The sequence below is a fragment of the Hetaerina americana genome, unplaced genomic scaffold (assembly GCF_022747635.1).
Source record: "Hetaerina americana unplaced genomic scaffold, ioHetAmer1.1.p SCAF_5, whole genome shotgun sequence".
In the NCBI taxonomy this organism is placed as follows: Eukaryota; Metazoa; Arthropoda; class Insecta; order Odonata; family Calopterygidae; genus Hetaerina; species Hetaerina americana.
Window position 1 is genome coordinate 43,991,805 of NW_027287095.1, and position 17,818 is coordinate 44,009,622.

The following is a 17,818-nucleotide window of genomic DNA, read 5'->3' on the forward strand; positions in this document are numbered from 1 at the left end:
CGGATATTACGATACCAAAGGATAAAAAATGTTTTCAATTTTCAATATTCCGCAAAGATACCACCACAGATCACACCATACCTTTCAACTCCTGCCATCACTTTTCACAGAAAATGTCCACATTTCATTTTATGTTGAATTGGCTTCTCAATATACCACGTGTATGATCCATTAATTCAAATGGTTATTTGAATAATCGAACTTGGAAAATATTGTTTTATGGTACAACTTAAGACATATTATTTCTTAAAAAATAAAGCAAATCATATTGTGCCGATAAAGTAACCCATTTATTTTATGATTTACCTAACCGATGCACATTTTGGAAATTCTGCTTATGCTAACGGAATGGCAGGAAGGTAAATGAAGATTTTTAAATAAAGGAATGAATTTGACAAGGGAAATGATTCAGAGAGATCAAAATTTTACAGTAATTATGAGATATATTAGCTGTAACTTGTTCATTTGCATATTGGATAGTTAGCTGCGGAAGGCTTACAGATTTTCATTCACCATTACTGTTAAATATTGCCCGAAAATTATAACTAAATGCTTGTGGGATGCAAGCAGCCAATCTTTAGGTACGAAAAAAGGAAATCTACTTCAGTTTTCAACTTCTCATTGGATATCTTAGTCAGAATAGCAACACTTTGCACACATTAAATGGTGTCCTAAAATTATGCATTCCAAAATACCCTCTGCAGATGAATTTTGGCTTAAAAGACATTAGAAAAACTGAGTCCCTAGCAATCCATCAAAGAGTGGTTTTAATGTACCACCAGCACTACTTTTACCCTTTTTAACTTTTTGTAACAACCAACTTTTTATTTCTACCCGTACTATGAACAGATGAGGACAGTGTATCATTACAGAAATTAAACTATTTACATAAACAGAGATACACATCACTGAACAAAGAAGCAAATCACTGAATAATACAAAACTAGAAATCATAAACTTAGAAAAAATCAAACAACTTTTGTAATAAAGAATATTTCTTGATAAACTTCTTCATATGTATTTTAATTGCTTTCTCTTTTGCATTAAAATGCTTTTAACATTAGAGATAACAAAATGTGGTGTAATAGGAGTTTAAAGCATTTGTCCCAGGTATTCACTCTGTTAGCCATATACTACGATTCCTTTATCTTAGAGTTTTCCATCAATTAAACATATGGACTGCCTCAGAAATTACATGAATAGTATGATGTAATAATAACTGGAAAGGCCCATTCTTTTGGTCCACATTATACATGGTTTTTCAGCCTTCATGCCTTTTGCTATCAACTTATAACAAACATGTAACTATGTAACTACTAACACACAGTAATGTCCATATTTTATAACCAAAAAAAATATGTAACTACAAGTTTAAATAAAATGCTTGAAAAATCTAATACTCGTTTTTTAAATATGGTTAACACTCAAACCTATATTCATCATTCTAAAGCACCAAAAACACATAGAGACACACAAAATGTAAGAAAAGAACTTACAAATTCAACAATAAAAAACTGTATAGCAGGGGCTCAGAAGGCAGAGTTGGATTTTTGGCCAGCTGAACTTCCACATCGTCAACCCAGCAGGAGCTGAAAAGGCAACATATGACACCACCAAGTGTGATCCAAAAAAGTGCATAAAATTAGATTTATTTCGAAATATAATTTTTTATTTGCTCATTTTTGGCTGAGTTTAAGTTCATAAAAGTAAAATAAGAAAACATATTCATTTTATGTAGTGCTTAGCATGCAGAAATAAATTATCAAATCCACAAAACAGCATAAGAATGACGAAGTCACAACTTATTTCCCTGGATTTCTCAATGAAACAGAATATGTGTCAACTGGAAGAAATATCACGTCATCCAAGTCATAATGCTTTGTGTTTGAAATGTTTACCATTTTGATTTTCTAATACAAAGAACTGCAGGAGATACCACGACAGTAACTTTAACTGGAGTCATCTACTAATATGCATTAAAATTCAGAAATTTTATGCGATAAAAATCATTTGCACAATGTGTAATAATCATACATATTGGTCAAGTCAAATGATTTTTACACTTTAAAATTTCTGGATTTTCTAATATTTGGCTAATGGATAAAGCCTAAGTGATGGTGGGCCACTGGCGAGTCCAAAATGATAATCTGCCTTAAGTCAATTACTTATGCTGTATTAAGCAAGCTAATTTTAGATCGTTCAAAATCATTTTGTAGCCTTACGTTTTTACAAATTTATGCAAGCATGTGTTTTAGAGACTCCTATAATATGAAAGATGGGAAATTATATCACTTGTGGTTCCTAAGCAGTTTGTTCTGGTGATGGAGCCATAGAGGACACCAGCGAACCCCTTGCACAAGTCACGCTTAACTACCCTCCTCTACCTAACCGTGATAAACTTCAAAGGGACATTAATAAAATGGTGGATTGGGTGACAAAAAATGGGATGGATATTAATGTTAGCAAATGCAAATCCATCACTTTTAGCAACAAGGTAAATGGAAACAATAGGGAATATAAATTCTCAGAAAATGTCATTCCTAGAAGTGATTCTTGCAAATACTTAGGTGTATATTTAACTAAGGACTTAGGGTGGGGGCTAAATGTGGAGTACATCTTTAAGAAAGCTTTCAAAACTCCTCATTGGGTGATGAGAAACCTCAAAGGGAGCATTAGAGCAACCAAGGAGAAGGCTTATCAGACCCTAGTAAGACCAATTTTAGAGTACGCTTCTCTTGTATGGGACCCTCATGAAGAAGGTCATATTAAAAAACTGGAAAAGGTGCAAAGAAAGGCTGCCCGATATGTACTGGGGAAGCAGAGGAGGATGGAGAGTGTGTCTGACATGCTAGAAACGCTGGGCTGGGAACCTCTAGAAACTAGAAGGAAAGTAAGCAGACTTTGTGGAATGTCCCGCATTCTGAAGGGGGAGAAAGCTTGGGCAGATCTTAGGAAAGAGGCGGGGAACCCAAATTTTATAGGCAGAAATGATCACAAATTTAAGGTAAAATGCTGGGCACAGAGAACAAATTTAAAAAAAATTTTCTTTTCTAAATAGAACAATTGTTGATAGGAACACCTTACCTGCAAAAATATTCGAGCCCTTTCCTAACAGAGTGTATACTTTTAAGAATAGATGTAAGGTATATATGTAATAATTTGATTGATGTGTGGTGTATTGTATCATATGTAATAGCTTAATTTTTTTTTATTTATCTTTTTTTCTTGCTGATTAATGGTTGTAAATGGGATGAGGATTCACTTGTTTTGTTAAAGAGATTTGTGTTTGGAAGTCTGATTTTATCTATCATCTTTTGCGATTATTATGGACTTGTGTGCCACCTGACACTGTCTATCAGCACGTGTATTTTTAATAATAATAATAACATACGTGTTTTTGACACTTTTGCTGTTGTTATCGTACGTTGCGATGCTTGATTAATGAATAATGTAAAGTGTGCTGTAGAAGCCATAACCAATTCCTGTAGCTGCTGCTGTTAATGCCATACTGAGCAGTACATGTTTGTACATTCACAAACATTTTTCCCATGGTACCTTGACGTGATTCATCACAAAAACAGAATCACCATGGTAATTTATAAATTGACTGTATGGCCTTTGGGTTTTTCTAGTTATTTGGGACAAGTAACACCCATAATACTCCACTAGCTGCACATGTCATGTACTTTTTTCATTTTTCAATTACTGTGCCATATAATTACTACTTTATATACTCTCTAATGTTTTATCACATTAAATATTTTTAGCAAATGAAATCCTTCCACATTCCTTAACTATGTGAGTTTAACAGAGTTATCTGAATATTTTCTTTGCCCTAGCAACTATTTGCATTAATCTATTACATCCTTTCATCTATTACAGTCCTGTTCGTAAAAACTCATCCTCACCTTTCTTTTTTAAATACTATTATTCATAAGTATCACATTCATGGGAAAAATGGCATTCACAGCAATCAGTAATCAAAAACTACCCACATAACTCAGCATCTGTTATAATAAAAATTATTACTCCACATACCCTATCCCATTATTTATTTATTACTTTTTAAAATAAAGCTAAATCTTACCTTGGAGAACAAAATATACAGTGGTAGATATGAACTTTTGGGGAAATATTCTGCTATGTCTATGAATTGTGTTCATGGCATTATTTATTGTTATATGACCGTATGGAATGGAAATAGTGTATCACATTAAAAGCATCAGAATTACTTTTAAAACCACTTATCAACTCTGATTTTGCCTTTTGAGATTATTCTCTAAATTTTTTATATGCACAATATCTTACATGATGGGAACTTTTTCTTAATATTATGTAACAGTAAATGGGTCACATGACATAAATATGTTATATTATATTAATAGAAGAAGAAATATCATCTCTTCCTCAAGCAACTGTTTTAATAATTACTACCATAAAGTTGCATCCTTACATAATGAGAGTAAAAATATAAGATCATTCATTTTTATATTTCCCCTTATGATTAAAGAGCATCTTTCATTTCAAAAACAGCCTACGATGCCTCACTCTAACTGAATAAATGCAATTATTATTTAACCAGAGGAAAAATTGTAATGGCATCAATTGGTTAGACTCGTAAATAAGAAAAGTTTATAGATAATAAAAAGAAAAGCATAATTTGGCAAACACATGGTTTTCATTAGTTTTTAAGAACTTAACCAATAGAGTTTTGAGAAATGAATTTGACTACCTAATGTAACAAAGTTTAATTTGGCCAAAATCCATTGTATACAATCCTTGTATGGCATAAATTTGCAAGGCAGTACCTCCCTGCAAACAGGAGGTAGAGACACGGCAAGGTAAATTTGTAATAAAACTAAATTATTACTTAATTAAATTATTACCAAGTTTTTAAATGTTGTGTCTAAGGCTTCCTTTCTAGGGTCATCATTTATTACTTACCAGATAAGATTTTTCAAGGCAGAGAGGAATCAAAGAATGATTTAACCACCTGCTGGCATCTTCTGCAGAAATAGAAAGTCAGCAATATGCAATTCTGAGAAGCAATGCTACAAGTAAGCAACATACATGATCTGTTATTTCAAATGACATTAAATTTTATGAGCATGGTTAGGATAAACCCTATTTAAATAAGGACATCATTCATTATGTGATTTTTGAAATGCTATATTATCTACTAATGCAATAACATATTATGATGTGATTAAACTTATCAAGCAAATTAACCCACAGTGAAGAAAATATATTTTTTTATTATGTACATGATTTACTTCAGAGTGGCTATTTATCTATTCAATTTCAGTGAATATTTAAGATGCAATTTTAATGATACACATAAATAAGTTATTGTGCTAAGTATGATTCAAAGTATTCATTGAGAAAGAATGGTAAGTAAGAATACATGTAAAACATTGTTAAATGTTTCAAAACCAATAGTAAAAAGAAAACAATCAATGCATTGGTAGCTTGCAAGATATATGCATTTAAAGCATCCATAACCAAACTATTCAATGTATGCATGATTCTTCAGAAGCATAAAATGCATATTTGTGTTAAGTTGGTGACTCAGATATTTAAATGCATACATGTGACAGACAATTTGTCAAAATTCACATTGCAATAAAATGCATGCAAAAACATATATGCATTGTGCAAAACACTATTTATTAACATTGCATTATGAATTAATCAGTACTTTTTGGTAGTGTAAATTGTGGGAATTAACTGTGTGTGAGTAATTCACTGATTATATAAAAAAATATTATGATTGCAGAATTTGTGCAAAATTAAAAAAAAAAACGCTGCATTTTAGAGCCTAATTGCATTATTTTACATTCATGTTAAGCAGATGTATATTTTAATGAAAATTAGAGAACTTGGTCATTTATAATTTTTAATTTTATATCACATGAAAATTTAAAGAGAATTAATTTATAGATTAACGTACACTTATTTATGTATTACTCATTCACTGCATACTACATATTAAAAAGTAGCCAACACAAAATGAATGATTAGTGTGTTGTAATGATGTTTCATGGTTCTAAGAAACTCATTTAATATTGATTCATGAATTTAGAGGTGACTTTCCTAATCTACTAGTGTCAAATGCAAGGGTATTAATTATGAGTCTCAACTCCATCTACATTTAGAGATAATTATAAACTTAAAAAAATAAATTAAAATCATAGAAAAATAAAAATTCTTTCTTGTACACAATTTTAAAATTAAATAAAAATAGAGCCTGCATGGCATTAGTTTATAAATAGTTGATTAATTAATTGCAAGGCAAGAAGAACTTACTTTTCCCAGAGTGGTCTCAGCAGCTCCTAAAAAATCATGCTTACTTAGAGGTCCTCCTTCATCTCCTGAGTCTACATCATATATTTCAAACCGTAAAAACTGTTGTTCTTCAAAATGATACTGCATCCTTAAATGATTGGAAAAATCAGGATTCAAAGTATCCTGTAAAGTTTCAGTTGTATGCACAATCCGCCAATCTTGTTCACCACTTGCTCGCTCATACACAACACACATGGGGTCAGAGAGGGAAAAGACATCACGATCCAGCAGGTTTCTACATGGTGCATTGGAAAAATGAGCAAAATTTCACATTTTAATAACTTTAATGGTAAACAGCTTTAAATACACAAAATTAATAATGACAGATTTCATCCTAATTAATTACACATGTCTGTGTTTTGAAAAACCATGAGAATACTTTTGAATGCATGATTTTTTTCAGATTTACCCTTCAAGGCAGATAATAATTTCATTCAGCATTATATTGATGTGAGCAGCATAATTTTCCAAAGTAGTCAAATTATATTTTTACACTACTGACAGGGATATCAGCATTGCTTGTGCTTTTCCAGTGAAAAGGCAAAAAAATTTCAACACCCCTTTCTATCATAATTTCTCCAGTCATGAATTCCATTTATTGAGCAATATCATTTTGAGATACTGCTCTAATGTCTAGTAGAACATTTGGCTGCTGATATGATACAATTTAAAAATTTAAGCGTTACAGTTGCTAGCATTTTCCCACTATTTGTCATTCAGTTTTCATTTTCAACTGCTATCTCTAAGCTTTATGGGAGTACTTGGGTAATAAAGAAGAAAATGGCATAATCAAGATTTGTATAAAATTTTCAGTTCACCTCCATGAGTACAAGAAATTTGACCCACACAGCAAATAAATTAAGTAAAAATTGCATACCAATAATTTATTAAAAAGTTTTTGTAGATTCTTGACCAATCAATGTCATTTGACTTGTGAAATTTTGAATTCTGATCATTCAATCTAAATTCTTAAATCTAGTTTGTTTGGATGCACTAAACAGTGGTCCACAAAAAAATCAAAGAACTACAGACAGTAAAAAGACATACCGGCAGGAAAATGTAAGTTCCACCTCAGAAGCGAGGACAGAACGTGGAGCTGTAGCCTCTGCCATTGTGGTGGACTATAACATCAGCAATTGGTACGATTTCAGTTAAAATCCTCTTCTGCTAGCATTTTATTAAATATCTGAAAAATAAACATAGCCTTGAAATTTGTCACATTTAAATAATTGATTAATAAATGCCTGTGATTATGAAAGCCATTCAGAGCATCCTATTCTAATGCAGATTTATCTATTTACTTGTAAATATACTCTTAAATGAAAAATAAAATGCAGGCCACAAAAAAATTATTCAGATAAGGAGATAAAACGAAAGTACTATACAGCAATGTCAAAATTTATGACCATTTTTGTAATATTCCTAGCTACCACAGTTTCATCAGCTTATGTCTCAGCTCTGGTGCAGTTTTGTAATTATCACCCCCTCCTCTGGGGATCATGGCATCACACAAAAATGCCGGTTCGGGGGAGAGTGGTTTTTGTATAAGGCCAACAATATGCAATATATCAACACATGATCAGTATACCATGTTGCAAAGGGATAGGGGAGGTGGGATATTAGAGTACCGGCCATGCACGCAAAAATAAGAACCTAGTAGGCAATTTACTACATAAATTCTCCAATTTATCATTCTAATGTCGATAGCATATATTACATTCCTTTTCAAGATAGGAAAATAGAGCAAAAATAAAGCACTCTCTAATGCATATTTACAATGCTAATCTTCCTAGCTACGCACTTTTTTCCTAGATTCACCCATGAGACAACTAAATAATGTTATTTTCTACCTTCAATACCTCTCCTTACCCTCACGTGCAACAATAATTCTTTCTCTCATTATATGCATCAAAATTATTAATTCTCCAAGAATTCAGTCTATACCATTAATACAAATTCATAGATTTTTACTTAAATTATGGGTTTAAGACAAATAATGTTATTTCTGTGCACACACCAACCAAGGTTTCACCGTTATCATTCACTTCAGGGCCTGCTAATTGCCTTATCACTTTTTCCAATGACTTCCTTCCAATACTAACCCAGTCATTCACATCTTCTACTGGTATACACTTTTGCACCAGGGATTACTCATTTTAAACTTCCATTTTTCATTTTTACCTAAAATTCACATATTTTGGCACACATCAGTGTTAAATCTCTGTTAAAATAAGATCACAGCTTTTCCCAAATTTTTTAAAACTTAACCTGTAAGCACTGTCTTTATTTATTATTTTTACCCTAAAAAGATGAAAACATGACTTTTTATAAGCAATGCTTTTTCATATTACTATGACTCTCTTAAAACTGTTGGAATTCTATGGAAACATCTTTCAAAGAAGGTCTTTGGTACATGGAATGAATATTAGAGATGTAAGATATAAACTTTTAATAGAATGTAGTTTTACTATAGTATTGTTGACAAGTTCACATTCACAAGTTGACATTTGCTCCCCGCACCCAAGCCTATCACTCTGGCTATGCCACTGGGTCAACATCAAGATCTAATTCCTTAATGGAAATGTGTGAAGATATGTCCCCTTCACAGCTGAATGAGGAGAAACTTCTTCTCCACCTATATCACTTTCGAGAGATGACTACTTAATTTTTGCTCATGTCCCTTTCACAGCTGAATGAGGAGAAACTTCTTCTCCATCTATATCACTTTCGAGAGATGACTACTTAATTTTTGCTCCTTCATATTGTAGTAGATTTCGGGGAGGTGACCAACAGCTGAGGTCATTTGCGCCATTTGGGATAGATGGGAAAGCAGGAAGGGTGGAGAGAAACCCGGCGGTGGCATTAGCCTACTCTTATCATAAGGCCCCAAGGTGTCCGCAGTTTATCGTCCCATCTGATGAATGGTGTACTCACTTAAAGTGCTCTCCACAAAACACCTTAAATAAGGGATTGGGATACCACTGAAAAAGAACTGCTGCCTCCAGGATTCAAACCCTGGGTGGGAAGTGGCTTAAGCTAGTCACCACACCATCCCGATCCCCTAGTTCCTTCAATCTCCCAGAATTAGTGCTTAATAGAAATGAACTTCAATACTGCCATACTTGCCAAATGGCTTCTTTGATAGCTATGGATAGTTCTGTGAAAGCAGACACTTTTTGAACTGTCACAGATGTGGGTGGAAGAAAAACAATCCTTTTGACAACTCCATTTATTATTATTTATGAGTATTATTATCATGAGTATTTCCCATTCAAAAATTAGAGCTGCAACTTTGTGAATCTGACTTGAGGTTTGGTTTTTCCACATACATTACCCATAAAGCTTGGCAAATACAAGTTATTACCAGCAATATTTTCTTTGCTGGTGGTAGGATGTGATTATATATGATTCTCAACTAACCTGAAAACAATCTAAGAGTTCTCTATAGATTCAAGCTGGATAGTAAATCAAAGGGTCAAAATAAATAGCCACCAGATTAACTTTCATCACAGCCATATTTTTTTCTTTTTTAACAACATTAGTGGGTTTTTAGTGTGATATTATTTGTGCTTGTGAAAAAATTCCTAGCTCTTTCAAAAAGAAAATTTTCTGGGAAAATTCAGCACATTCCTAGGCTGTGAAATGTCACTTTTCCATATCATAGATGTAGGCTTTTATTTGTAATACAAAACATTGAAGGAGTTGAAAAAAGTCTTCAGATAATACAGCCAAAAATGAGTTATCATGTTATTAAATTAATTCCACATTTGTTGAAGAATATTATCCCTCAATGAAAAAATTTATGATTTAACAAAAATATATTTTTTCAAAATGTTTCACACATATGGTTCATATTCGGAGGTTTTAATTTATACTTTTCACCCACAGGTAGGCATCACTCTGCAAATAGCTATAAAAATATGCAAAAAATTGATTCAACAGGTATCTTAAAAAAACATTCCTTATCATATCAAACATTATGAAGCATAGGTACCTCTCACAAATTAGTACCTATTTATTTTGAATATAGTGTCCAATGTATATGAAACTTTATAACTTGATAATCAGTAAAAAAAGGACAACATTAAACAGTTTCACTTATTTTATTGTGTGTTTAATTCTGAACACCATGTCATGTCATCCATACAAGGAAAAAAGAATTTCAAAGATGAATTATTTGTACACATACACACCATGAGGTTTTTGGTTTATCATTAATGGCAGTTATGGTATGGGTACTAATGGCACATTTTTGATGGAGACAAGAAGTAATCACCCCTGTGCTTCTAAGCTTCACCCAACATAATGCAAAACTCCACTAACCCTACATAACAATAAACCATTCTTCAAATCCATGTTACTTTCTGCCTCCCTAAATTCAATCCAATATTCTTCATCTTTTTCTCCCCCTACCTGGCTTATCCAACATTCTCCCTTCTATCAAAGTTCTCAAAACTCTATTGCCCTAAATATGCCCTACATCCATTTTACTTTCTTTGAATTTCTCCCAACAACTCTCTCCTCCTCTATCATTTTCAATGTCTTTATTTGTCTTTTTGGCCATTTAACTTTTTTCACTGTCTTCCAAACTATAAAAATCCTTCAATCTATGGTTGTCTTTTAACCTCAAAGACTGAAGTTCAGCCCAATACAAACCAGCCTCTATATCAATGCCTTCAATATTTTTTCTTTACATTTTTTCTTAATATCCTTGTCATCAACTCCCCTCTAGTTGTAACAGCTTATTTATTACCACCTTTCTTACCTTTGTCTAGCACACTTCCACAATAGGTGAACTGTTCCACTGCCTTTGGTTTATGGGTCATTAAAATGCTTTGTTCCATCATAATTTTTTGGAATAATTGAGATGGTTCCCTGCTGCCTTCTCATCAGTGTTCTAAATGTGACATCATAACTTTTGCCAGTCTGCTTTGCCATTGCCTCACAGAAGGACAGCATGGACAACCTTTCATTGTGTTCCCATCCTTCAATCTATCTGTCATGGGTAACCCTTACAACATTGTTACCACCAGCACAGTTCTAGAGTTCATTTCAGATTGCATGTCTCTCCACTACATTTTCTTAGTTTAATGGCAGGAAAAACATTAAGAGTTATTCGGTAGAAGCAAAAAGTTTAGTTTGTTGGCATTTTAGTTTTTAAAAATTACAATGAATGTCTTTTAATCATCAACTATTGTCAATATTATGAAATAGATTGAATTTTACAAAAGACTTAATTAAATTCGAGTTAATGCCTCATTTGAACAACTTTTTAACCAAATGTTAACTTAACAACAGCAAAGTGAAAAGTTTTACATTATTCCTGTGTATAATCTTTTTTAATTCTATTTGCATCCTTATATTTCTACCATGGTAAATTTTGGATGCAGTATATTTCTATATTCTGAATAGATGGCAGTAATGAACCATGTGACTGTTTGTCATTAGGGCAATGAATATCATGGGAAGCAAAGACATGCAGCCAAAAGAAGACACTAGCAGTGGTGTAACTCACCCCCACTAACAAGGACAAGTAAATCTCACTTAGTCTAGATGTTCACGAGAATTAAGCCACCCACCTGAGTTTAAGAATCAGGAAAAAAGTGCCTAATGTATGCATGAAGGAAGACATAAGATATTACTACTTCAGCATCGCGCTCTTCATTTTTTCACAGCAATATAGCAATCTTTTAGCACATGTAACTGACCATTACACTTTCACATAATTTCCCATTTAACATTATATAATATAATTTAGGTTAAAAGAAAATGAAGGCATATACAACAAACCCTTTACAGTATGGCAAAAAGCAAAGAATTTGAAATCTGGTCTATGTTGGATATAATATGAAATAGATAAAAATAATCCCTTCAATTATCAGTTATTCCAATTAAAGTTTGTACAACTTAATCTCCCAACTCCTCCTAACTAAACTCTACTGATAGAAAATACTGTCAGCTGAAAATTGATTCAGTAAAACAAAACTAAATTCACTTAATTATTATATCTAGTCTACCATCCAACAATATACTTGTATATGTAATATTAATGCTCTTTTCATTCATTCTGCTGACTCATAGATTAAAAAAATAAAACTTATCAATGTTTACACTTATGGGATTAGTCAGGATCTGACAGAAAAAAGGCAGAGCTTTCCTATACAGTCTCTGATTCAAACGTATTCCACATTCTCCAGCAAAAGCACCCCTTCTCCATTAAATATATTTCTTTCTTTTATAACTGCATCTTCCATTCCTATCCATGACATCCAATATGTTAATTCTCTAACCCATTTCCTTAGCTTTCCACCTTCTTTAACATTATAGAACATTTCACAAACTGTAAATACATCCTCCAATCACCTATTTACCTGCGAATCACATGCATCAACTTCCATTTTCCCCATTACTGCAAGTACAACTTTCCTTGAATTATTCTGAGCTGAATCTATTTTCTCCACTGCTTTCCAGGACAATTTCTCTAAATTTCAATCTATGTTCATACCGTTTCTTCAAAGATCAGGTTTCAAAACCATGTCCACATCAGACCAAATTTTAATTTTTAATAATTGTCCATTTATGTCTTTGCTATGAGTTACTACATCAATGTTTCTCTCTCCATGAATGTACATGTTACCAATTCAACTCTTGCCCTTCTATACTTAGCACGCCTACCTTATTAAAAAATAATGCCTAAATACGTTACCGATTCCACCCACTTCATTCTACACCATCCCTTTCAACCCTTTAAGTTCTACTTTCTTAAAACTTCAGTTTTATGATGAATTATCAGACTTCCTACAAATAATAACATGATGTGTTTTTCAACACGAGTTTTCCCTCGGCGAAAACTTAACATGACAGTAGCCTTGAAAACAGTCATCCCATCACTAGCATGAATATTTTCAATCATTGATGACACCACAACATTAATAAGCCCAAGGGTCGATTTGTTTAATTATTAATGTACACTTTGAAATTACTGCAAGCAAGAGAAGCCAGGTCACATAATGTACGTCTGCTGAATTTATACACCCTGAAAACTGAATCATACGACCATCCACAAAATGAATTTATATGAAAGAAAAAAATAAGGTTAACACTATAATAAATATGCCCTTGAACTGAATTAGAGCCCAAATGATTAAGGCACTTTAAGTATACGAAAAAAAACCTCCACGCTAATTCTGGCACTAACATTGCTTATTTGTGGTAAATATCTTATAAATTCTTAGATTCTACAATTCAACAACCACATGCACTTTTCTTTTAAAAACAGTGTATTGTTAATGAGGTCACGTAGCCCTACGATTTTAGTGTTCGGGCCAGTTTATCTATTTAGAAACCCGAATTATCTGTACCTTGGTGAGTTAGTCGATATAAATTAAACATTCAGTATCCTGTTCGCTTGGTTATACGTTCATCTATGAGATAATAAAGTAATTGAATTTAAGTTTTTAGTGTCTAAATTAAACTTAAAATTAACATGAAAACATAGGTTGGATGTGTATATGGGGAACTTAGACAAACTGTATGTGAATAAATACATTGACAAGGTCCTAAAATGAAAACAATTACTTACGACTTATAGGTGAAGCAACACATGAGCCTTTCGACATATGATCACAAATAAATAATAATCCCACACATTAACTACCACAAAAATGACTTAATATTCCAAAATACTTACACATATACGATAATCCGTCGTTTTTCAGTGCTTGTGGCAATGCACGATACTCTTTAACTCTCACAAATCCGCAGATCTCACTAGGTAATCATCAAGAGCTTTTTAAACGTTCTGGAACGCGGATTTCGCTCAACGTTAGTCCTCTTTTTCTTGTCGATTTTTTTCCGTATTGCGGAAAATCAATACATTTTTTATAATATAACTAATTCTTCTCTTCTTTCTAGTATTGACATTGATATTATAAACATTTTTTGATCTTTTCAAATTTTATCAAGATTTCATAATTATTAAGTTGACGGACTAGTAAAAGGTCGCCTGTACCCTGGCGGAGAGAAGCTGAAAACCCGCCATTTTCAAATCCAGAAGGTTGACAGTCCTTCGCGGCTGCCCTCTAACATCACGGTCTACCCGCATGAATGCATTTTAAGTACTCCATTACATAATTTCCATATTATATATGTTTAAATAGCGGTGAAATTAAAATTATTACTACACCAATTAGGTGCATGATTTAAGAAACTACAAACCACATTATGATGGTTTTTATGTACGCTGTTTAGATCAGATGCCAATGTCATAGATAAAGTATTTTTTTTCACTTTAATCGCCTGAACATTAATTTGAATATAAGACCACTATTCTGATAAACATAATGCTTTATAGATAATTCTACCTCGTTCGGATATAAAAATTAATCCATGCGTATTTTTTAAATGATATTCTTAATTATGATGACTTCTGCTGCTCTAATTTACCCCGTTTAGGTTTAGAATTGATGATCACCTACAACTGCATTGAGGACGTAGGAGAAAAACACAGAGAAACTCTTTGCATGGTCTCCCTTGCCTTAACTAGTAGATTGGAAGCATTATGCTAACCAATTATTTATAAACAATATTTCTGGTGAGTAGGTCCACAAAAGCTAACTATTCAAAAAGCAATGCGCTACCTGTGGTCAGAATATTTCTAAATCGGGGAAGAAGCGCAGGAATTTGAGGATTCAACTAGAAAGAAAATAAAGCGGCCTTCAAATATTAGGGAAGGCTTAATAAATAAGTAATCAGGATTATAAGATTTCAGATATGCAGATTTAGTATCTGCTAAGTAAGTATTCTGGAACGTTTGGTGGACAAAACTGTACAGAATAAACACAATCAGAATCTTGGATAAAACATAAAGGACTCACAAATAACATCACCGCGTAAATTTTCTTAAATAATGTGATTCTCCTAGTATTTGCTCTTTTTGGCAGATAGGTGCCAAATTACCCATGTATAACGACAAACTAGCTGCAGATTTTGTTGAACTAGGCACTGAATGTACAAAGCGCTGTAGGGTAAATCGATAAATGGTAATTTATTGAATTTAATGGTGATAGCGAACAAAAAAGGGCCTGTTCCTGAACAGCAATATGATACATGCTTTATTTTTAATTAATAGCATATGTTTCCTCTGGGGCAGAGGTTTGTTAATTTCACAAAGAAACTGTTTTTAAACCGAATAGTCAAGAGAAATTAATTTCTTCTTTTGCAAAATAATCAAGGATTCCTGAAACGTAAATATGAAGAACCGTTTAAAATCAATGACTGAACTTTTAAAGAAGAACCTGAAATTGTGAGGCAAGGTGTTAAAAAAGGTAAATATTTCTATCCCTTAAGAAAAAATGTGGTAAATATTCATGGTATTCTATGGCATTGCAAATATGCATTACGTGGTCCCTAGGAGCTTCACCATATCAGCATCTGGAAAGGATAGTTACCAAGGTACGAGCCTGTTCCTCGTAATAAATATGTAACCCATTCCTTACATCATTTATGTCCTTCATTGAAATAGTTTGTGTGGCAGTTTATTAAGATATGTAATTAGATTCTAGTGTCCATCAAAGACACTATACTGGAAATATATTTTATGGAATTACCTTCAATTTTTAAGTCGCCTATACATGGGAGATGGCTAACTAGAATTTCATTCCAGAAATATAGTATATTAATTTATAATGGGAATAAATCTCCCCAAACCACTTACAGAATCAGTTATAGTGCCACACCCTTCCAGATTAGCCGGAAGGAGATTCAAAACAAGATATACCCTGAATTAGTACTCAGCCAGGGATTTTAATCTGGTGGGATCTAAGAAATTATTTTTATGAGCAGAGGAAATCATTTTTAACCGTCTTGTTTCCGTAGCCATCAGTCACGAGGTTATTCAATTAATGGCTAATTGAATTCAATTAAAGTTAGCCATTGAATTAATTGAATGAATAAAATGAAAAACTAATGGGGATTTTGACCCCGTTAACTCGTCCCTCCTACCTACTCTTCACTCTCTATAGCTGTGCCACAACCTTGAATAAATGTAGGCAATACGTTTTTTAGGGAGGAGTAAAAAATATTTACTTTGGTATTCATTCGAAAAAATCTTCGATTTATTTTCAAACTAAACTGGGTCGAATTTTTTCCGTATTGAGTGGCTGTATTATCTCTAACTCCTGTGCTTCTTGCTAAGTGTTTGACGCCCCTTGATTTCTGAAGCGCTCCTCCCATTATGGTTCGTGTTTTTGGCCTCGTGTTCATTTAATAGCGTCACCTCAATATTGCAGAGCGCCCGCCGGCCTCCACTCCTTCCACCCGATTGGAGAGAGTGGGCGGCGCTCCCCCCAAGTCTGCAGTAAAAAGAAACAGAAAGTAAAAAGAGGGCAGATAGGAAAAGGAAGAGAAGCAATGATAATAACACAGGCAAATAAAAGATATCCTATTGAAGGGAGACGAAGACACGATCGCCAATGTGGTTAATACTGTTTCCATTTTAAACCCTGAATTTATAAAGGCTTTCTGTATCCAATAAATGTAATGTATCCTCAACTACCAACTCAAGAATGCGAATATAGAAAGGAATCCTTATATGCATACAATTACAACGATTACAAAAAATATGAATACTGTTACGTCATAATTGCATTAACTTGCCAAAAGCTGCCCTTCATTGCATAATAAATATTATTAATTTAGTATATTACTCCTTCGTTTTCTTTTATGAAAGGAAACAAAAAAACGATGGACGGTTATTTACGATTCGTGAAAAATGTCGACATTCAATGGGCAACAAAAAAGAAACTTGAAAAAGGGAAATATGTTTAACCCCTTAAAGTTTACATTACCACCTTAGCTAGGCTATCCGATCTGAGATATCAGAACCTAGGATAGCCGATTATGATTAATGGGATTTCAGAACCTACACGCCATTCAGATGGGACAAATCAAGGGCCCTATCGGGAGGGTTTTTCTACGGGGATAGCTTTTTCGCAGTTCGAAAATCGAGCTGTCATCTAACGCCATGACGATAAGGAGGATAGTAAACAACTGCTAGTATGACGAGGAAAGGAATAATACCAGATTGCTTGCCACGAATGTGGTTCGACCTATGGCTCCTGAACGGAGAATTTGCATAGAAAGACAGGAAGGACGAGAGGCACCGGTGAACGAAGGTCATGGTCTGAAATGAATATGCGGTAAAGCCCGCGCGATAATGATATTGAGATAAGACCAAGTTCACGAAAAACGCTAGCGAAACGACGAAAAAGGAAAGCTGTTTAAAGAAAACTGGGAAATGAAAAATCAGGATGAAATAAAAACAAATATAGCGAGGGAGACAAAAAAATGCGTTCATTCTGCTCCATTGATTGAACGGTTGAGATATACGTATTTTTTACGCAACACCCGAGTTTACGAGAAAGAAAATAATGTTACTCTAAAGCGTAAAATTAATCATACTTTCTAATGACCG

At 33.3% G+C, this 17,818-nt stretch overlaps 1 protein-coding gene across 1 annotated transcript; it reads right to left on the bottom strand.

The window, feature by feature from the left end:
- Positions 1 to 1,496: 1,496 nt before the first annotated feature.
- Positions 1,497 to 7,496, bottom strand: LOC139694318 (copine-5-like). Its single transcript, XM_071592803.1, has 4 exons — positions 7,393 to 7,496; positions 6,307 to 6,580; positions 4,945 to 5,051; positions 1,497 to 1,589 (listed from the first exon to the last, which is right to left on the bottom strand). The coding sequence occupies exons 1-3, from the start codon at positions 7,455 to 7,457 to the stop codon at positions 4,986 to 4,988; spliced, it is 405 nt and encodes a 134-aa protein (XP_071448904.1). The 5' UTR covers positions 7,458 to 7,496; the 3' UTR covers positions 1,497 to 1,589; positions 4,945 to 4,985.
- Positions 7,497 to 17,818: the final 10,322 nt, after the last annotated feature.